General features: G+C 40.3%; 1 protein-coding gene across 4 annotated transcripts in view; it reads left to right on the top strand.

The window, feature by feature from the left end:
• Positions 1–23,002, top strand: part of ZNF318 (zinc finger protein 318) — a 43,861-nt gene extending 20,859 nt beyond the window's left edge. Inside the window, exons 7-10 of one of the 4 annotated variants that reach the window (XM_060615573.3) lie at positions 1,003–1,206; positions 1,666–1,765; positions 2,720–2,838; positions 3,129–7,554. In XM_060615573.3, the coding sequence (XP_060471556.3) occupies positions 1,003–1,206; positions 1,666–1,765; positions 2,720–2,838; positions 3,129–6,437 (3,732 nt within the window). In that variant the 3' untranslated portion in view covers positions 6,438–7,554. Of the gene's footprint in view, positions 1–1,002; positions 1,207–1,315; positions 1,642–1,665; positions 1,766–2,719; positions 2,839–3,128; positions 7,555–12,145; positions 12,300–22,889 lie in introns of those variants that run through there. The other 3 variants (XM_078446909.2, XM_060615575.3, XM_081795742.1) reach the window with 3 other exon arrangements.
• The last annotated feature ends 447 nt before the right edge of the window (positions 23,003–23,449 follow it).

The raw sequence follows: 23,449 nt of genomic DNA, 5'->3' as shown, positions 1-23,449 counted from the left end.
GATTTCTCACTTCCTAAGTACCTTATTCCCAGCTTGCTGACACATGAATTCATATTAAAGTATTTATTACTGGTAACTTAATCTGGGGAGTTGATATGTTTTAAAAGAGGATTCACATTAACTCAAAGGTGTTAAATTCTAAAGATGGTATTTTAGGCAGTTTGAAATATTTTACCCAGATTCTTTTAAGTCATTCCATGTAGATGACTGTCTGCTTTATCTGTGCACAGTGCCCACCCTGCTGTCCAGTTTTGTGTCCCTGGATGTGACTTTGACTTGTTTTCTGCATTTGCTTAACCTGTCAGTTACCTTTTCCATATTGTTTTTTCTTTTCTTCGTAGTTGTCATTGTGATTTTTAAATTTAACATATTTAATTGCATAGAGAACACATTCAACATCTACCAAAGGGTATATAATAAAAAGATTCCTGTCCATCTTTTTTTAAAAAAAATTTTTTTTTTTCAACGTTTTTTTATTTATTTTTGGGACAGAGAGAGACAGAGCATGAACGGGGGAGGGGCAGAGAGAGGGAGACACAGAATCGGAAACAGGCTCCAGGCTCCGAGCCATCAGCCCAGATGCCTGACGCGGGGCTCGAACTCACAGACCGCGAGATCGTGACCTGGCTGAAGTCGGACGCTTAACCGACTGCGCCACCCAGGCGCCCCGATTCCTGTCCATCTTTGTTCTCTACTTCCTTCTCCAGAGGCAGCCAGTGTTTCCATAATATTGAGAATTTTTCTAAATATTTTGGGATACATAAGTAAATATATTGCCTTTATGATGTATTCTCCCTGGTAAGGCAGCACTATGGAGTCTAGTTCTGTTTGAGCCTTGCAGACAGATTTCTCGGGTTTTCCCCAGTTTATATAGATTTAGGCCCTGGAAATACGGTCATATGGCCCTGTATCTATTATAGTGGTAAGCTGCTTGCTTTTTCTGAGAGAAGACAGGTCTAGACTACCTTGAATTCCTTCTGAGTGCAGGTGTTTTCCCTCTAGGAATCCAAAATAAACAGTGAGAATTCCCATACTAAGAGCCCCAAGCCTGCTGAGAGCCTCCAGCCAGCTGCTAAGCATTCTGATCAGCCCATTGCTGCCTATGAGTATTATGATGCTGGCAATCACTGGTGCAAAGACTGCAACACCATCTGTGGGACCATGTTTGACTTCTTCACTCATATGCACAATAAGAAGCACACACAGGTAGGTATCATGCCCACTGTTCTTTCCATTCTCGCCCTCCTTCCCCTCAAACGTCTATACCCCCATCTGCATTACAAAGCTGGAAAATGAAACATTCTCATATGGGCAGGAGCCCCAATCTGAAGAGCCAAGAGATACCAACAAAGGAGACACCATCCCCAGGGCTCAGTCCAGGGGACCTGCCTGTAACTAAACACCATGACAAGTGTAAGTGAGGCTTCTGCCTCTTTTGATTCCTTGAGTACCTGATTATTTGTTTCATTTTATCTATTGCTAGTACTTGCTCTAACATGTGTTTACCTTTTCCACAGGTGATTTCCGTTTAAACAGTTCGCAGAGAGGGTGGGGGTGGGTACCTGGGGGCTTCTGGTCCCCCCTGGTGTGGGGGAGAAAAAGGAAAGAAAAGGGGTCATTGAGTTTTAGTGCTGTTATGTGAGCACCTCTGCCTCTTGCAAATAGACACTGGATCCCTACAACAGACCTTGGGCTTCAAAGACCCAGAGTGAGGCCAAGCAAGATGCTGTAAAACGTACTGACAAGATAACTGTTCCTGCAAAAGGTATGTTCCCCCCTGGCTCCATTTGTAGTTTCTTTACATTTAGCCAAAGAAGAGGTGTCCCTGAACTAGGTACTAGGAAGCAGCATAGGATGAGACATAACTGTTTTGTTAACAACGGTGTAAGAATGCCTTCTATGTGCAAAACAGTGTACTAGAGTCTAAAGAAATAGAGATCTGTAAGACAAGAATGCTCTCTACTCATATGGCCAAAATTCTAACACATGTTACATATACATACCACATACTACTGGCTCAGTCGGTAGAGCATGCAGCTCTTGATCTCAGGGTTATGCATTCAGTCCCCATGTTGGGCATGGAGCCTACTTAAAAAAATTTTTTTTTAATATATGTATACTTTTTTCGTCACTGATTTATGCACTAAAATCTCATTTATTTAGAGTCCACGTAAATAAAGAACAGTAAAAGGTATGGTAATTTAACTGCCTTTTCAACTAAGAACTAGAAAATATTTTTGAATAGTTGTTATTGGGGATAAGTTGAGAAGTAGAAAGTTTCTTTTGTCTTTTTACTTCTCAATTTCTTACCTTTGTAAGTAGTCAACGCTGCTCCGTCCTTTAGATCTATAGAAGGTAGATTCCTGAGTCATTAATACCAACATGAGAGATCCTCATACAAATGGTACTGAGCTAGCATCCTACAATGCTTAGTGGTAGTTGGAGTTTGAGGAGAGTCAACAACAGAAATGAGTCTGGCACAGAAAACTCCTGAATTAACCAGTTAGTGTTCCCAAGAGGTAGAAGGGCTAGAGGTCCTGAGTTGAAGCTTTAAATTGGGAAAACTGTGCCATTTGGATTCATCTAAATGCCACTTCTGACTGGAAAGTGGGTAAGGTCCTATATACCATTAACTTTTTTGCTGCGAAGGGAAGTGGGATTTCCTTTACTGACGTCCTGGGTGGAAATGACTTATTTTCTTGACTTCTACTTCTTCCAGGGTCTGAGTTTCTGATTCCCATCACTGGATATTATTGCCAGCTCTGTGAGGAATTTTTGGGGGATCCAATTTCCGGAGAGCAACATGTGAAGGGTCACCAACACAATGAGAAATACAAGGTTGGTCTTTGTAGTAGTTGTGGAGTTTCCTACTTTCTCCAGTAATCCTTTTGACTTTGTCAAACCACTTCAGAGCCAGAAAAAGTTGTTAATACTTCAAATTCCGTGTAATCTCTAGGAAGTTCTTGTCAGTCTTAATAAGAGATGCTGACCTGGTAGAACCATCTATATCCTTGAAGAAGATGACTCTAGGGGTTTCTACCAATTGAATTCCAGTAGTAGCAGGGCCAAGATTTTCTTTCTTATTGTATTTTGACCAGTTGTTGAGCCTTTATGTTTTCTCTTCCCAGAAATATGTGGTTGAAAACCCATTGTATGAGGAGCGGCGGAATCTAGACCGCCAAGCTGGCTTGGCTGTGGTCCTAGAGACAGAACGGCGACGGCAGAACGAGCTAAAGCGCAAACTTAGTGAGAAACCAAAGGAGGAGAAGAAAGAAAAAAAGGCAAAGGTCTTGAAGGAAGTAAAAGAGGATGACAGAGTCTCTGAGGAATTAGAGGACCAACTCTCTGAGGGTGGGAACTCCCCTGAAAAGGCTGAAAATAAAAGGAAGGGTAGCATCAAACTGCAATTAAAGGAAGAGGTAAAGAAAGAATCACCAACATCTTTTGGGAAATTCAGCTGGAAGAAGCCAGAAAAAGAGGAGGAAAAAAGTTCAATGGTCCCAAGTATTCCTAAGGAAGAGGTTGTGGAAAACAGTAAGGACAAAGAGGATGGGAAAGCTGAGGCTGGGAAGGCAAAGCCCATCAAAATCAAGCTCTCTGGGAAAACAGTTGTTGCACATACGAGCCCTTGGATGCCCGTTGTGACAACTTCAACCCAGACTAAGATCCGACCCAACCTGCCTATCCCATCCACAGTACTCCGCAAGTCAGGTTCAGCCACAGTGAGCAAGCCAGCTCCTCTTAACACCTTTCTGTCCATCAAGTCCTCTGGAACTACTGTTAAGCCTCTGCCAGTGGTTAAAGAGTCTTCAGCTGATCTTCTCTTGCCTCCTGATATCATCTCCAAAGCATTTGGTGGGGAAGAGGTGATTCTAAAAGGGTCTCCAGAGGAAAAAATGGTCCTGGCTGAAAAGAATGAACCATCCCATATACCTGAACAAGTGCTACCACCTCCTCCACCACCACCTCCGCCACCCCCTCCGCCACCCCCAGTTATACCTCATCTAGCTTCTCCATCTCCTGCTCAGACAAATGCTGTCTTGGCTCCAGTCAAATCAAACCCAGCTGTATCTCACACTCTCAGCCCTGGCTTCCTGGGTCCTAACATTTTGAATCCTGTGTTGCCAGTAGCCATCATGGCGTCGGCACAGCCAGCTGCCATTCCTTCCGATGAGACAGCTCCTGGGGTGAGTGAGAGTGACCGAGACCAGACCCTCTTCTCTGTGTTAGTGCGTCCTCCACCTCCCCTCTCAAGTGTGTTCAGTGAACAAGCCAAAAAATTGGAAAAGCGAAATTCATGCTTAGCCACAGCCAATGCTAAGGACCTATATGATATATTCTACAGTAGTGGTGGAAAGGGGGCCCCTGAGACTAAGCTGAGTGGCGGTCTATTGGCCAATGGGGAAAATAGCAATCTTTCTAGAGTCGAAAGTTCGGACACCTCTTCCACTTCCACTTTGAACAACAGTACATCCCAAGAGGGATTGCCTCCAGATAGAAGTTTGATCTCTGCTCCTGAAAAGCCCACTGCAAAAACTCTGGTGTCCCTAGGGAAATGGTCAGTTGTAGAACACACAGACTCAGAAAACAGAGGCAGTGGCTATGGATTCCTACAGCCTCTGACAAGGTTGTGCCAAAGCAGGCCTTACGAAACTATTACCCCAAAGACAGATACTTTGGCCATGTGGACTTCTAGCTCCTTCCAGAGTGATACTAATAGGGATATATCTCCAGGAGGAAAAATCGAGCTTGATCTCGGAGAACCAGGACCACCAGGTGTAGAGCCAGCCCCTCAGCTGTCAGATATGCACTGTCATATCATGGAATCTCAGAAGTTGGTAGAAACCCACCTTATAGACTCTGGTAACCAGGATGAGGAAATTCAAGAGCTCCACAGATCTAAGGATTGTGAGGAAAGTGAGGTAGAGGTAAACAATAAACTAAGAGAAAAGAGACCAAAGCTTTCTGAAGGGATGGTAGGAGAGGAAACAGGTATCAGTGCTGGGCCCAATAGCATAGAGGATTCTAATTTGAACCGTGGGGACAGATGTACATGGGAGGGAGAAATAGAACAGTCTGAGTTGCAAATGACTGACAAAAAGGCTGAACAGTCCAGGAAATTGATGACAGTGAGTGAAACTCAAAGTAAAGTAGTGAGTGACTTGAGTGCACAGGCTCTCTCTTCCACAAAGGCAAAAATAGACTCATTTCCACCAGAAGCTAGGTCTTTACTCCAGAACCCACAAGATATACCTGTGAAAGTTTCTGCTCCGGAATTGCTTCTCCAGTCCCCAGCCAGATCAGATATGTGTTTAACAGATAGTGCACAGGAACAAGGAGTTTCAACTGGTAATGAAGAGTGGCTAGAAAATTCAGCTCCAGAATCTTCTTCCAGGACAAGTTACAGAAGCCTCAAACTCCAGAGAGAAAGCTCAAAAGACTTGCAGGGTAAAATGATTTATGAACTGACTGTTTGGGATGAAAATAATAAGTCAGAGACCTGGGAGAGCCCAGAGAAACCAGAAACAGAAACCCTGGAGCTACAAGATGTCCATCCAGAATTAACAGTGACAATAGAAAGCAAGGCCTTAGAAGGCTTTGCAGTTACAGACTTAAAAGTAGAAGAGCTTGCTGTCCTGGGGAACCTGGGGGATATGGGTGTTGATTTCTGCAATACTCGGGTAGACCAAGCACATAGATCCCCAAATGCCCTGTCTCAGAAAGTGGGTGAAGAAAATTCTATGTCACCTATAGGATGTAATCCCTCCACTCTCCCTGACTTGGAACCAATCCCATCCTTTTCTGAGTTTCCATTAGATTCTCCCAAAACCCTGGTGCTTAACTTTGGAGCAGAAGGTGAACAAAACTCATCTAATCCCAGAAGTGGAAGGATCACCCCTAACATTTTGAAAACTGGACTTCCTATAGAAAATGTTAACCTTGGTTTGGGGAGCTTAGAGGGAACACACCAAGCACTTGACCTATTAGCAGGAGGAATGATGCCTGAAGAAGTGGAAGAAACTTCTCAATTAGAGAAACAAGATTCACTCAGATTGGAATCGGAAACAATTAATCCTGCAGGCCTTGGGCCATCTCCTTGCCTTCCAGACCTTGTTGAATTTGTCACACGGACATCTGGAGTTCAAAAAGAGAAGATATGTTCTCCTCTTTCTGAGCCAGGTGACCCTCCTAAGTGTAGTTCCCCGGAGACGGGACCACTACAGCTAGAAATACCGAAAGTATCCATCACACATCTAGCAATTCCTCAAATAGATGAGGACACTGACCACCCTTTGAATTTGGCAAAATCTCTGGCTTCAGGGTCTCCTACAAGGGAGCAAATAGTTGGAGGCAATATGGTCCCTCAGGAAATAACTGCACAAGAAGCTTCAGTTGCTGCCACCCAGGACCACACAGAATCCAGTGTTCATGACTAAAAGTACACATCCAGAGCTACTTGTGGATGAATCAAATTGGCTTCTAGAAACCAGGTGCCCAGATGATCCAGGACTAGTTGGCTATCTCATCTGGAACCTACACCAAGAGATGCAGTAAGCATCTTACAGTAAATGTTCATGGAAGCCAAAAGTTTACCTCTTTCCTTTTTTTTTCCTTTTTTCTTAAGATACCAGACAAATCAGTCATAACTTCTATACATATCTGTAAAAAAGTATTTTTCTGTTATTATTATTATTTTTATTTTTATTTTTTGCCAATTTGCTTTCTCCTACTTTGTCATTAAAATCAAATGTCTGTCTGGCTCACCACATAGTGTGCTTTGATTGATTGTATTTTGGCTTTGACTCTGCCATTTCTGGAATGTGGGGGAGGAGGGAGACCGAGAGCTGACTTCGATTGCTATGTTGTATTCCTACCCAATTTCCTGGGCAGCTGATGGATCTCTGGGAGAAACACCAGAAAGCCTGCTGAAATGGAAAACTACTAATGAAGGAAGGATTGTTCATCTCTTAGGCTTCCATTTGGATGGGCCTGCCTTAACATTGTTTGAAATGCAGCGTGAGTAGCTCTTTTGTTTACTGTTTACTTCCTTGTGCCATGTCAACCCCACACTTCCTTTATCCTGTTGCCTTTGCTTGAAATGATCCTGCTAACCCACAAACCTGTTTGGAGATAGCCTCAATAAAGGAAGAAAATCTAGCAGGTTCACTTTTGGAAGACGACAAATCGGTAAGGCTTATTCATGGCTCAATGCCAGGAGCAGATATGCTTTTTGGGTCACTTTTATTTTTGAAACAGCCTTTGTGTTCATTGTATTGTGATCCAGTAACATTTTGTGTTAAATTGTGTAGCAGCCATTTCTGTTCTGAAGAGGTAGAAGAGCTGAAACTTGTTTTGGGATTGGACTCATTCTCTGTTCCACAATCCATATGTGTTCTTTCCTCTACCTCTCCCTTTCCCAAGTTATTTCCACCATAGTGTGATGTTTGGGGTTGTACATTTTGTTCAAAAGATTAAAGAATTTATAAGTTGGCTTGGACAAGTTTAATTTTATTTTTAATGTGTTAATTACTTGGAATAAATGCATTAACCTCATGTTTCTTTCTGGATTTTGTTTTGAAAACCACACACATTTGAACTCCACAGGAAAACTAGAACAATGAACTCCTGCCGTCCTGTTGTCTATCTCCTCCCTTCCAGTTGTTTTTTCCCCCCATTTGTTAGGGCTGCTTCCGTCATGTCAGATTGTTAAATTATGTAGTCTGTGCCCAGTGCTGCCTGGGTGGGTAGTGAGTAGGCAATAGTGGTCTGGTTTTGGCATCTTCCTATTGTGAAGCTTTTCATAAACTCTTATATTGGCTCTCCCTGTGCTCTGGAAGCTGAGCTCCCCATAGAACATTCATGTTCTTGCTGAAGGTGCTCTTGGGGATCAGAAAGCTTAGTCCTCAGATTTTTTTCTTTTCTTTTCTTTTCTTTTCTTTTCTTTTCTTTTCTTTTTTTTAATGTTTATTTTTGAGAGAGACAGCGCATGAGCAAGGGAGGGGCAGAGAGAGAGAGGGAGACACAGAATCTGAAGCAGGCTCCAGGCTCCGAGCTGTCAGCACAGAGTCCAACACAGGGCTCGAACTCATGAGCCGTGAGATCATGACCTGAGCCAAAGTCGGGTGCTTAACCATCCCCCCAGCCCTCAGATTTTCTGATCTCTGTCCCAGTTTCCTCTTTACTTTCTTGTTGTCAGAAATTTATAACCTGGCTCAACAGAGGCTTCAGAGTCTTGTTTTCTACCCACACCCTCAAAAATAATGCAAAGTTGCTGATCTTTTTTCCTAGGAATTTTTTTCCCTGTTAACTTGTGTGCAGAGCTGCAGAATCCTAGGTTGAGTTTGGGGAGGCTATTTACTTTTTCTAAAGCCTTGACTAATGTCTACTTAGAAGATGTCCTGGCCTTTGTTGTTGTTCATGTTGTGGAAAGGGCACGTATTTGGGAGAGTTAAGTCCTTGAATGTTCCTCAGCCATTTGCCTTGCTGTGATATTGGACAAGTTACCACACCTCCCTGTGCCACAGGGATTTTTTTTTCCCCCTCCTTTAAGATGAGGATCATTATCTCCATTGCAGCACCAAATGTATCCAGGGTCATGCCATCCCTAGTAGTCTTCCTAGGCCTGCTTTTTAGGCTGAAGCTTGAGTTTAATGCACTTTCCTGGCCCAGAAACCATAGACTGACTCAGAAGGTGCCCTTTAGATGAACGTAAACCCAGGTGAGCTTCGGAGATGTATTTGTTTTTCTGGAGAACTACTCCTTCCCTATTCTGGCAGCCTATCTACAGGAATCAGAGAACCTAAGAGTTTAAAATGCCAGATATTACTTAGTTCATCTCCCTTTGGGGACAGATGGTTGGGTTTAGAGTGGAGAGGGGTTAATCCTGTCCATATCTCTTACCCTTATTCTATATCTGAGGGAGTCAGAATCTTCCTCTTTAGGTTAGGAGAGGGACACTGGAGAACGGTAGGGAAGAGAAAAGAGGCAAAATCTAGGCAGTACAGAACTAATTCAAGTAGCTGTGGCTGGAGTACTTTGAATTACTTTCTTGTACTTGATAACTTCAGGCTTTTTCTAGAATAGTGAGTGGATTCCTGCTTGTAAGAAACAATAGTATTCTTCGTATCTGCCTTGAACTAGCAGAAGGAGAGCCTTTAGGATTCTGTAGTCTGGGCAGGAAGTGTTGCTGGCTTTCTCTTTGATCAGTAGGATCTAGCTTTGAGCCCATCCAGAGAAGCCTTGTGATAGGAAAGGCAGAACTCTAACCCAGTTGCCAGCATCTAAAAGTAGGGCCTATTTTTATTCAGCACTATCACAGCACTGAATAAATGTTCACCTTAGGAGACAGGCACATGCAAGGAGTGGGCCCTAATCTTTATATGTCGCTTATGGTGTCAGAGATAACTATTTTAATATTCTGCAAACATCAGAAAGTTTTTATTGGAATCTCTCAACTGTGAAAACAAATTATCAGTAGTTAGGTTTAAATTTGGGCAAACCTAATTTTACCTAATTTGTGTAAATAACCCCCCCCAAATTCCACTTGGCTTTGTGAACGGAGACCTTTTGCTTCGTAAGCCATCTTCCTCCTATTCACAGGGCAAATAATACTCTTAGTCTTTGTGGTAAGTATTCCCATTTTACCTAATACAGCTTCATTTCTAAAAAAAATTAAAATCAAAAAGCTAGCTAATGCTTTGGTACCAAAGCATGCCAGGACATGTGTCCATTTATCAACTGCCAGATTCAGGGACTACGGAAGAATGGTGAGGGGTTGGGCAGCAGGGATGGTTGGACATACAAAAACAGGCATCCTATAGGGACATTAAGTATGTGATTAAAAAATAAAAAGTCAGAGGCATGTTCAGAGAGGAGACAGCCTATAATAGAAGTGAGATGGGTATTTTTTTTTTAATGATTATTTTTAAGAGAGAGAGCATAAGCAGGAGAGGGGCAAAGAGAGAGGGACAGAGGATCTGAAGCAGGCTCTGTGCTGACAGCAGCAAGCCTGATATGGTACTTGAACTCATGAGATCATGACCTGAGCCAAAATTGGATGCTCAACCAACTGAGCCATCGAAGCACCCTGTGAGATGGGTTTTTAAAAAATATACCTGAGGCACCTGGCTGGCTCAGTCAGTAGAGTATGCATCTCTTGATATCGGGGCCATGAGTTCAAGCCCTATGTTGGATCTAGAGCTTATGTAGAAAATAAATATCCCTAAACTTTGGTTCTCACCTTAACAAAACATACCTGCCAAGCTTGGGATAAGAGAGAACCTAAGCAAGGTCTTCATTTATTAACAATTTTGTGAGAACATGGACAAATGAAAATAGTTTGGGATTGTGAACACATTTCTTTAGAGTTTAATTTTGTAATAACGTTTATGGAATTTTTAATCAAAAAAGTTCTGTATATGGTAACTGTTCATTGATAAGCCAAGCGCTGGAACTGATAATGAAAATCTATCATTTAAAAAAAAAAATCACTCCCATCCTGGTTTGCCCTCAATGCTTATACACTTTCAGAGGACTCTGTATGTTTTCATTGTAGCAATTAATGTTTTAATTTTACATTTATGTGTTTATTTGATCAATATATGCCTTCCCCCACAACTAGATTATAAACTCTCCAAAGCAAGAAGTTTGTCTTTGCTTACAGTTTTTTCATGATTGTATTCCCAGTGCACAGTTGCCTGACCCACATAAGAGTGCTCAATAAAAATTCGTTAAAAGAATCAATGTGGTAATAGTAGCTATTTTTTGTTAACTGATTTTGAATACTCAGCAATTTATAAGTGGGTAAAAGCTGCAAACTGCTGATTGTATTTGTTGGGTACTTAGCACTCCAAAAGACTGCTTCTGTCCTGGATCTTTGTATACAAAGCACTGTCTATAACAGCAAATGCATATCAAGGCTGCCAGTGGCCTCTTCATTTGAACAGCATTCTGGCCAGGAGGGGGACACACTGCCCCTGAAGCTCCTAGAAGAAAAATTGAGGGTAGGAATGGGGATAAACTGACCTTAGAGTTACCAACAAAAGACTTTTGGACTCTAATTTTCAGATGGCTACCTTTCTCCTTCCAGCCAGATTTTATAGGCGCGTTGAAGTCAGTCAGTCAAACCCACATCTCTGATTTGGCGCAACATCCTCTTTGTCACCTCATAAAAACTAAGTCAAGCTGCCATTTGATTTCTGGAAGAAAACAAAAAAAAAAGCAAAAAGTTTGCTGTTGGTAGAAGGAGGAGGGATGCTTTCACTTCTTACTCTCTATTTTTGTTTCAACATCCTGACCATTTTATATAAAATATAAATATTTCACGCACATATAAAATAAGTACACACAAACACACACGTAAAATATGTAACTTTATGTCAGTAAGGGTTATCTGGTGCTGTGGAATTGTAGACCAGGTTTTTTTTTTTTTTTCCTTTGTGTATTTTTAAATATGTGTCTCTCTCACTCAGTGGATCCCTGTCTTCATTCCTCTTACCAGTTCTCTATAAATAGGTCCTGCTGCTTTTCCTTCAAGACTCCCTAAATTCCTGTATTCCCATCAAGGCTGGGCAATGTACATTCTTCAGCCTCCATTCTTGAAGAATATTATTCTTTTCTTGTTTCTCTTTTCCTCTTCCCTTTCTCTTGCTCCCGCCTCTGTTTAGCTGTTTATGTATTCCCAAGTATACAAACATTTGGTCATAAAATACTATAAATTGAGCTACTTGTCTTCACAAAGCTTACTTTAATGCAGGTACACAAAAGATACCACAAAGTCTTTGCTGCATTCAAGAGGATAAAAGTTAATTCATATCTAGATGTATTGATTAAAAGCTTTATAGGCTTTTGTCCATTCCACTGGTGGAAGATCAGGAGAGAAAGGTGTTTTGTAGAAAACAATGGAAATGAGCATGTTTAAGGGAAGTGAATAAGCAGGGTGAAAGTAGAGGCAGAGTTACACGATAGAGGATATGGAGAAAGAGGGCAAAGAGGTAAAGTCAAGCATATTGAGGTATTTTCTTTCATCTCCTCTGATACTCTGCCCCTGCTAAAGTTCCACCCAGCTCTCCAACAGCCTACCTACATAAGGATGATTATGAAGATGTTTACTGACTTTTGCCCGCCTCTCTTCCTTTCTTTTCAGGAGCAATTGCAGAAGTCTTCAGATTTCCAGAAGGAACGACTGCAGAAGACCTCTCTGCCTCAGGGAGGCAGGGATAGAAGCCACAGAGACCAAAGAAATGATGAGCGCCCTTGGGGCCAGTAGGTAGTCACCTCTAAGGTCTGACTTTCAGAAGGTGGGTATGACTGCTGGGGCAGGAATGGGTTGTGGAGAAGACCCTGTGTTTTTAACTGCCAGGAAGTGGTGAATTGGGTGAGCAAGTATGTATGTCTGTATTTTTGTAGCAGTAGAATAGGGACGAGATAAAGATAGGCATATAGATGTATATTTTAAACTTGCCACTCCTCATCTCCAATTATCTCCTAACTTCCATCTCTCATTTTGTGCCACACTTACGTTAAAGCTGTGGAGTTCAGATCTTCTCATCCGTCCTAGATCCAGGGGCCCCAGTGTTCCCAGCAAGTAGAACATCTACTGTCTCAGTTTCATTCTTGTCCATTTAAGAACCAAGGTAAAAATTCGGCATGTCCTTAGAGGAGTGGGGTATGAATGGACAAACGAGGCAGAGGGATGGGGAGACAATCACAAAAGGTAGTGTTTGAAAAATCCTGACTTCAGGATTTCTGACTTCAGGACCGCTGTCTACCAGTTGTCATTCAGACTTACTACCTCTCCTACACTCACTGAAACATCTAGTACACAGAAGCAGGCAAGCATCATTTCAAACTACCAGGGAAACCCCTTACTCTCTATCTAAAATGCTAGTAGGTACTTTATTTACTCCTTTTTGCACTTTGGGACTGTGGAGGAAGAAAACCAAAATCAAATAAAATTTTAGCTGACCTTTAAGTCCTTTAAACTCTGAGATTCATTTAAATCTGAGCTCCCCCGATCCAGATTTGCCCTTAAAACTCTTAGCCTACTTTTGTTCATGATTTGTAAATCCAGGCGTTTTTAGAGTCCCAGAGGTCTAATTTACTACCCAAATAAATCTGTGGTTTGGGTAAGTTTTGGGAATACTTGTAACACTACAAGTACAAAGAACTGCATAATATACAACCAAAGCCACCAAAGGAATAAGAAGTAAGGGGATAAGGGGTAAAAAGTATCTCAGGGCCTCTGGCTGTTGAGCTTCTGTCAGTTAAGGACTACTCATTCCTAAGGTATGACCCTGTGGATGAAGCAATGGAAAGCGTTCTGGTGCCAGGGCTGCCAACACTTTGTCACCACCACTTTCTACTTTCTCTCCCTTGCTTCAACCCAAGATCTGTTTCTCATCAGCTACCACCTTCCTCTGTTCAGGGACAATCAGGTGTTTGGTCACAGCTTTCATTCCTAACTGTTCCTGCTTGCATTCTCCAGTGGTATCTGAGGTCCACCTTTAAGATGTGCTGATCTGGGGGATGGGCAGGGGGAAAGGGAACATTTTTATTTATTTTATTTTACTATTTTTTTAATTTTTAATTTGTTAATGTTTATTTTTGAGAGAGAGAGAGAGAGAGAGAGAGAGAGAGAGAGACAGATGTGAGCAGGGGAGGGGCCGAGTGAAAGGGAGGCACAGAATCGAAGCAGGCTCCAGGCTCCGAGCTGTCAGCACAGAGCCTGACGCAGGGCTCAAACCCACAGACCACAAGATCGTGACCTGAGCCAAAGTTGGTCACTTAACCGACTGAGCCACCCAGGCACCCCTAGAAAGGGAACATTTTTAGAGTAATATTTTCCTTCTGAACTTTTATTTGATATGCTAGAGTTCACACATATTATAATGATAAGATACTTAAGGCCTTTTTGTTGAAATATATTTCATATAACGTTAAATTTTTTGTAACATAAGATTCACCATTTTAAAGTATACAGTCCAGGGGCGCCTGGGTGGCTCAGTCGGTTAAGCGTCCGACTTCAGCTCAGGTCACGATCTCACGGTCTGTGAGTTCAAGCCCCGCATCAGGCTCTGGGCTGATGGCTCAGAGCCTGGAACCTGCTTCCGATTCTGTGTCTCCCTCTCTCTCTGCCCCCTCTCTCTCTGCCTCTCCCCCGTTCATGCTCTGTCTCTCTCTGTCTCAAAAATAAATAAACGTTAAAAAAAAAAATTTAAAAAAAAAAAAGATTCTCTTTAAAAAAAAATATATATATACAGTCCAGTAGTTTTTAATATATTCAGGGTTGTGCAACTATCACCACTATCTAATTCCAGAACATTTGTACCACCCCCCCTAAAAAAAAATACCCATTAGCAGACGCTCCCAATTATTCCCTACCCCAAAGCTGCTGGCAGTCACCAATTTGCTTTCCATCTCAGTGGCTTTACCTATTCTGGGTAGTTTGTATAAATGGAGTCATACAATGTGTGGTCTTTTGTGTCTGGCTTCTTTCATTTAACATGTTTTCAAACTTCATTCACGTTGTCCCGTGTGTCAGTACTTCATTGTATTTTGTGGTTGAAAAATACACTACTTCGTCGATATACCACATTTTGTTTATCCACCAATTGACGGGATTTGGGGTTATTTCTGTTTTTTGGCTAATATGATTAATGCTGCCATGAACATTTGTATGCGTGTGTTTGCGGACACAAGTTTTTCAGTTCCCTTGAGTATATCCTGGGTCCTATGGCCAACTCTCTAACATTTTAAAAATGAAGTTTTATATTAAAGTATAAGGTGCATATAGAAAACAGAAGCACACACATCACAAGTGTTAAGCTCAAAAATTTTTATGGAATGAACGCACCTAGGTAACCAACAACCAAATCAAAAGATAGAATATAACCAACACCCCTGAAGCCCCTCTCATGTCCTCATCCAGTTACTACACTTTCAAAAGTGTAACCACTGTTCATTCAAGCCTGCATTGGGCTCTGCATTGACAATGTGGAGCCTGCTTGGGATTCTCTCCCTCCCTATCTCTCTTCCCTCCCTTGCTTGCACTCTCTCTCAAAATAAATAAATAAATAAACATTATACACACACACACATTTTAGAAATGTAACCACTTTTCTTGACTGCTATCTGAGGTATTGTTTTGTTTTTGTTTTATGGAGGTGAGATAAACAAGTGACATTTAGCACATTCACAATGTTGTAAACCATCACCTCTGTCTAGTTCCAATACATTCTCATCACCCCAAAATAAAACCTTGTGTCTATTAAGCAGTTAGTTCTCATTCCTACCTCCCTTCAGCTCCTGGCAATTACCAATCTGCTTTCTGTCCCTATGGATTTACATATTCTGGTTATTTCACATAGATGGAGTCATAGGATATGTGACCTTTTCTGTCTGGTTTCTTTCACTTAGCATAATGTTTTTGAGGTTCATCCATTTTGTAGCACGTATCAGTCTCTCATTACTTTGTATAGCTGGATAATATTCCATTGTATGTGTATACCACAGTTTGTCCATTCATTCATTGATGGGCATTTGAGTTATTTCTACCTTTTAGCTATTGTGAATTGTACTGCTGTGAACATTCATGAATAAGTATGTGTTTGAGTACCTGTTTTCACTATTTTTCAGTATATAACTAGAAATGGAATTGCTGGGTGATTATTTTTATGTTTAACTTTTTGAGGAACTGCCAAACTTTTCCACAGCACCTGAATCATTTTACATCCCTTTCAGCAATATACAATGGTTCCAATTTCTCCATATTCATAACACTTGTTAATTTCCTTTTTTATATATATTATAGCCATCCTAGTGTTTCATTGTGGTTTTGATTTACCTTTCCTTGATAACTAATGATATTTAACATCTTTTCATATACTATTTGGCCATTTATATATCTTCTTTAGAGAAATGTCTACTCGAGCCCTTTGCTCATTTTTTAATTGGGTTGTTTGTCTCTGTTGTAGAATGGTATGTATGTATGTATGTGTGTATGTATTTTAGAGAGGGAGCACAAGTGGGGGAGAGGGGCGGGGTGGGGGGAGAGAGAGAGAGAGAGAGGGAGAGAAGGAGAGAGGGAGGTGGGGGGGAATCTTAAACAGGCTCCACACTCAGTGCAGAGCCCAACGCGGGGCTTCATCTCACAACTTTGTGGTCATGACCTGAGCCGAAATCAAGAGTTGGATGCTCAACTGACTGAGCCACCCAGGCACCCTTTTGTTGTAGAATTTTAAGGATTCTTTATATGTTCTGGATACTAGACCTTTATCAGATACATGATTTGCAGATATTTTCTCCCATGCTGTATGCTGTCTTTTCACTTTGTTCTTTTGATGCACAAAAGATTTTAATTTTTTTTAAGTCCAATGTATCCATTTTTTCTTTTATTGTTGGTTTGGTGTAATATTTAAGAATCATTGCCAAATCCAAGACCATGAAGATTTACCCATCAATTTTTTCTATGAATTTTTTAGTTTTAACTCTTATGTTTAGGTTGTTGATCTACTTTAATTTTTATATATAGTGTGGGGTAGGGGTCCAGCTGCATTCTTTTGTATGTGAATATACAGTTGTTCCAGCACCATTTATTGAAGAAACTGTTTTTTCTACATTGAATGGTCTTGACATTCTTGTTGAAATTGATTGGCTGTAGATATATGGTTATTTCTGGACTCTCAGTTCTATTCCAGTGGTTTATATGTCTGTCCTGATGCCAGTGCTACTCTATTTTGATCGCTGTAGCTTTGTAGTAAGTTTTGAAATTGAGAAGTATGAGTCTTCCAACTTTGTTCTTCAAGATTGTTTTGCTGTTCGGGCCCTCTTGCAGTTTCATATGAATTTGAAGATTGGCTTTTCATTTCTGCAAAAAGGGTCATTGGAATTTTGATAGGAATTGTTTTAAATCTGTAGATCACTTTGGATAGCATTGCTATTTTGACAATATTAAATTTTCCAATCCATGAACATAGATAGGATGCCTTTTTGTTTATTGAGGTCTTTTTTAATATCTTTCAGCAATATTTTATAGTTTTTTGTGTATGTCTTTCACGTCCTTGGCTAAATTTGATTCTCTGTATTTTTTTTTTTTAATTTTTTTTTTTCAACGTTTTTTATTTATTTTTGGGACAGAGAGAGACAGAGCATGAACGGGGGAGGGGCAGAGAGAGAGGGAGACACAGAATCTGAAACAGGCTCCAGGCTCCGAGCCATCAGCCCAGAGCCTGACGCAGGGCTCGAACTCACGGACCGCGAGATCGTGACCTGGCTGAAGTCGGACGCTTAACCGACTGCGCCACCCAGGCGCCCCGATTCTCTGTATTTTTTTATTTAATATATATTTTTAAATTTTTTTAATGTTTATTTTTGAGAGAGAAAGAGAGAGACAGAGACAGAGTGTGAGTGGGGGAGGGGCAGAGAGAGAGACACAGAATCTGAAGCAGGCTCTGGGCTCTGACTGAGCTGTCAGCACAGAGCCCAACGTGGGGCTGGAACCCACAAACCACGAGATCATGACTTAAGCCGAAGTCAGATGCTCAACCAACTTAGCCACCAAGGCGCCCCTGTTCCTCTGTGTTTTATTCTTTTGTATGCTGTTGTAAGTGGAATTGTTTCTTAATTTCCTTTTGGACTATTTATTGCAGCTATAGAAACACAAATGACTTTTATATGTTGATCTTATACCCTGAAACTTGACTGAATGTGTGTGTGGACTCTTTATAGTATTAATATTAAAAAATAAATACATATTATTAATATAGTATAATATATATTATATATACATAAGATCATGTTATCTGAGAATAGAGATAGTTTTACTGTTTCCTTTCTAATTTGGATATCTTTTATTTCTTTTTCTTGCCTAATCGCTCTAGCTAGAACTTCTAGTACAATGTTTAAAAGCAATGGTAAAAGTGACATCCTTGTCTGTTTCCTAATTTTAGGGGGAAAAGTTTCAGCTTTTTACCATTGTGATGTTAGCTCTAGGTTTTTCATAAATGACCTTTATCATATTGAAGGAATTCCTTTTTGTTTCTAATGTTCTGAGAGTTTTTATCATGACAAGGTGTTGAATTGTGTTAAATACTTTTTATGTTTTAATTTAGATGATTATGAGTGGGGTTTCTTCTTTCATTATATTAATGTTGTGTATTGCATTGATTGATTTTCTTATGTTTTACCACCCTTACATTCCTGGGATAAATCCTACTTAATTACACAGCTGTTCATAGGGTTATCTTCTAATACCTTCTTATTTCTGGGAGGTCAGCAGTAATGTCCCACTTTCATTTCTGATTTTATATTTTTTTTAATTTTTTGTCCAACTACATATCAGTTTTAGTAAAGCCATTATTCTTTTTGGGGGTGGGGGAGGAACAGAGGGAGAGAGAGAGAGAATCTTAAGCAGGCTCTATGCCCAGCATGGAGTCCAACGTGGGGCTCGATCTCACAACCATGAGATCATGACCTGACCCAACATCAAGAGTCAGACGCTTAACCTATTGAGCCACCCAGGTCCCTCATTTCTGATTTTAGTTATCTGCATCTTCTCTCTTTTTTTCTAAGTAAATTTAGCTAAAGTTTTGCCAATTTTGTCAGTCTTTTCAAAATACCAACTCTTGATTGATTGCATTGATTCTCTATTGTTTTTCTGTTCCCTATATCATTTATCTCTGCTCTAATCATTATTATTTCTTTCTTCCTACTGTCTTTTAGTTTTAGTTGTCTCTTTTTTTTTTCCTGTTTCCCCAAGCTGTAAAGTTGGGTTATTGATTTAAGATCTTTTTTAAAACATTTCACAGCTATAATTTACCTCTTGGCACTGTTTTCACTGCATCCCATGAGTTTTGGTATGTTGTATTTTTATTTTCATTCATCAAAGCATTTTGATGAATTCATCAAAGTATTTTATTATTTTCTTGTGAGTTCTTCTTTGACCTATTGGTTACTGTATAGAGTGTGTTGTTTAATTTCCATTTTTGTGAATTTTCCAGTTTTCCTTCAGTTATTTTTAGCTTCATTGTATTATGATTGGAGAAGATACTTTGTATGATTTCAGTATTTTTAAATGTATTGAGTTTTATTTTTTAGATATGTTGTGGACTAACATATCTATTCTGGAGAGTGTTTCATGTGCACTTGAGAAGAATGTATATTCTGTTTTTGGATAAAGTATTCTGTATGTTAGGACTACTTAGTTCAGTGTTGTTCAAATGTTTATGCATTTGCCTTTTATTTAAAAAATTTTTTAATGTTTATTTTAGATGGTGGGGGGGGGGCGGGGGCAAGGGGCAGAGAGAAAGGGAGACAGAGAATCCCAAGCAGGCTCCACAACTGTCAGCACAGAGTCTGATGCGGGGCTCGAGCTCACAAACAGTGAGATCATGACCTGAGCTCAAACCAAGAGTTGGTCACTTAACCAACTGAGCCACTGAGACACCCCTGGGCATTGGCCTTTTAAATCATATGAGAAACTAAAGGGGAGTTACAAACCACATATAGAATAATACTGGATTTTATATTTACCTATGTGTTTTCTTTGACTGGATTTCTTTCTTTGGATGGTTTTGAGTTATTGTCCTAGTGCCCTTTCATTTCAGCCTAAAGGACTCCCTTTAGCATTTCATGTAAGGCAGGTCTGCTAGTGATGAACTCCTTCAGCTTTTGTTTCTCTGTAAAGGTCTTAATTTCCCCTTTGTTTTGAAGGATATTTTTGTTGGATATAGAATATTGGTTGAGAGTCTTTTATTCTTCTACTCAGAATAATTTCAATAGTCCATCTTCAAGTTCACTCATTTTTTTCTTCTGCTAGCTTGAATCTGCTGTTGAATCCCTGTAGTGAGTTTTCCATTTCAGCTACTATACATTTTAGCTCTAGAATTTTATTTAGTTCTTATATAATATTATGATAATAAATGTATATTAAAATAATATAAATTTAAATAATTTCTCTTTATTAATATTCTTTATTCATTTGTTCATTCTCCTAGTTTCCTTTAATGTTTTTGTCTATTGTTATTTGTTTTGTTTTGTTTTGGGGGGGAGAGTGAAAGTGTGAGCAAGGGGCAGAGAGAGAGAAAATCCCAGGAAGGGTAGAGGGAGGTGGGGGGAGAGAGAGAGAGGGAGAGAGAGAGAGAGAGAAGCAGGGCTCACCTGAAGCAGGGCTTATGTTTTACCTGAATTGGGGCTTGTGTTCACCAGATGTGGGGCTCGAGATCACCCAATGTGGGACTCCCAACTCATGAACTGGAAGAATATGACCTGAACCGAAGTCAGATGCTTAACAACTGAGCCACCCAGGTGGCCCTGCCAATTTTTTTCTTTAGCTCTTTGAGCATATTGAAAACCTTGATTTAAAATATTTGCCTAGTTAAGTCCAACATCTGAACTTCCTTGGTGAGATGGCTTCTATAAACTTTTTTTCTGTGAATGAATCATACTTTATTCTTTTTATACCTTGTGATTTTTTTGTTTAAAACAACATTTTGAATATTACAGTGTGTCAGTCTGGGAATCAGATCGCCTTCCCAGGGTTTGCTGCTGTTGATTATTGAAGACTGTTGTCATCCATTTGTTTATTAACTTTTCCAAACTCTTTTTGCTAAGACTGTATTTCTTGTTGTGTGTGACTACTGAAACTGTTTCATTATCTCAGTAGTCAGCCAGTGACCTGACAGAAATTTCCTTAAATGCCTGGAGTGAAAACACCACCACCACCAGCTTTTTGTAGTTTGGCTCTGAGCTGGGGCACTAGTTCAGTGCTAAACCAACTTGTCTGAAACTCTGCCTTAGCCTTCACCTCCTGATTGCATGGAGCCCAAAGATCATCCAAAGGTGCAAGTCTAGGGTCCTCTCAGTTCTTTTCTGAACATGCACTTTCATGCTGGGTTTCCCCAATCACATGATAACCCTTCAGAGTCCTTATTTTCCCATGTAGCTTTCTCCTCATGCTCCTACTTGTCAGGCTTTTAAATCCATCTGCTGCTTATTCCATTCTCCATCTCTTGCTTTAGGTAACCACCAGTAGTATATATGTCTTTAAATACTTTCAACAGATGCTACTTGGAAATCTGCTTCAACCTGAGCGGGCAAAACAAGAGGTCAGACTCAGCATGGGTCCCCTGGGGAACCACTAGACAGGGCAGAATTTACAGCCACAATCTTTTGAGAACAAGGATGCATATATCCTCCCCTGGCACTAACAAGCCACACTAGGAATGTGGGCCACTGTCCCACAGCCACCACCAAACTGGGGAAGAGGGGATGGTAGACAGGTAAACAAAAATGCCACGTTTTGTTACTGATATTTAATAGCTGCTTCCTTCATTAAGCATCCCACTGGTTAGACTCCATTTTAAGTTTTATTAGACTCCCGAGTTCTGAAAAAGTTGCTTCTTTCAGTTTTTGCCAGCTTAATGACAGCTTCGGTGGAGGACTGATTCTTGTAACTCTCTACCATGCCATTTCTGTGACATCACAATATATTTAACTTTCTGAGGAACTGTTGAACTGCTTTCCATAGCAGCTGCACCACTTTGTACTCCCACCAGAAGTGGGAGGGTTTTATTTTTTCCACATCTTTCCCAATGCTTGTTATTTTCTGTTATTGTTCTTTGATTACAGCCATCCCAGTGGATGTAAAAGGATATATCCTTATGGGTTTTTTTTGCATTTCTTTAATAACTAAAGATGTCAAGCATCTTTTCATGTGCTTATTGGCCATTTGTATATATTCTTTGGAAAGCTTTCCAAATCCTTTGCCCATTTTTTAATTGGCTAACTTGTCTAAGATCCATTTTTTAATATATCAGTCTAGTCTTTTTTCTTACACGGTTATCCTAAAAATCATGTATTAAGAAAACATGTATATAAAGGTATCTACAGTGTCAGAACTTTATACAACATGACGTAATTCTTAAGTACAAGAAGAGGTACTTCTACCTGTGTAAAGATGCATGTTGTATTAATTAGGACTCTTGGTTATAACAGAAATCTAACTCAAACAAGCTTAAGAAAAAAATGGATAGGGGATAATTTATTTGGTAACTGGAAAACTGGGGCAGCGTTATATCCAGGAGATCAGAGATGTCATTAGGACCCTCTCTTCCCCTTTCCCTCAGCTTTGCTTAGCCTCATTCTCTCTTCACTCAGGGGCAGGATAGTCCCTACAGTCTCAAGCTGCCATGGTCCTTATAGGTTTCTATCTAGAAAATGAAAAATGTATTTTTCCTAATAACACCAAAAATCTCTGGGATGAAGACAAGTGTGACTTGGTCCACATTCCTATCCCTGAACAGTTACTATGGCCAGGTGGATGAAGTACTCACACCAGGCCCTGCTCATAAGCTCACCATGGAAAGGCAGGCTCTACCCTATAGAACAATCTAGACTAAGTTGAATTCATGTGGAATGGGGGAAGGTGAGATTCCTCAAAGGAGATGCTTCTCTTTTTTTTTAAGCTTTCTTTTTTTTAAATGTTTACCAATTTATTTTTGAGGGGGGGGTGTGCAGAGACAGAGGGAGAGAGAGAATCCCAAGCAGGCTCCGCGCTGTCAGTGCAGAGCCCAATATGAGGCTCGAACCCACAAATCGTGAGATCATGACCTGACGTGAAAATCAACAGTTGGATGCTTAACTGACTGAGCCACCTAGGCACCCCCAAAGGAAATACTTCTAAATAGAAAATAAAATGTCCTCAGTAGAGCTGCAAAGATTCAGTGCTGCCTTTACGTTTGTAACCTTTCTCTTGGTGACTTTTAATCACAATACGGATGCTCAAGTTCTTGTCCCCACAAGATATGATAATTATTGCCCTGTCCTTGGTGGAGGGTGGTGGTGGTAAGAGATTATGAATAAAGATGTTCTAGCTCTGCCTCTTCCAAAAGTCCCAGAGAAGAAGGGGAAAAGCCAATCATTTTGGAGTGGGAAGAGCCTGGAATTTGACTCCTGATTCTCTGATTTTGAGTTTCATAGAGGAACTGAGAAACTCCTCTATAAAAAGGTAAGCATTTGCATTTTTCTGAATTCATAAGATTAAACTATTTTAGTTTCATTAACATGGTCTCATGACCTGGAAGGACTGTTCTTATATATTGTAAAAAATTACCCACCACACCTTAGATGAGGAAGTTGCCGATGAATATCAGGTCTATAGCAGGCTGACCACCAAGTTTCACTCCTTTTGTTTTCTTCTCAGTTTCCAGCATATAAATAAATTTTTCATGCTGCAAATTATTTGGATATAGTTATTTTTATATACTTTGAGATGAAATATACATTTCGAAGTGATATTTGAGAAACCAAATTCATCTTTTTATGGAAAACCACCATTTGAAGCTGTTGTTGATTTCTTCATGAGCATAAGTTGAAGGCAACTGTGGTAAAGGATCAGAGGGTCCTTTCCTACAATCTTCATTCTGAATTAGCGCACAGCTGATGCCACTGA

This window comes from Panthera onca, chromosome B2, assembly GCF_046562875.1.
Source record: "Panthera onca isolate mPanOnc1 chromosome B2, mPanOnc1 haplotype 2, whole genome shotgun sequence".
In the NCBI taxonomy this organism is placed as follows: Eukaryota; Metazoa; Chordata; class Mammalia; order Carnivora; family Felidae; genus Panthera; species Panthera onca.
This window is presented reverse-complemented; position numbering and strand designations above follow the sequence as displayed.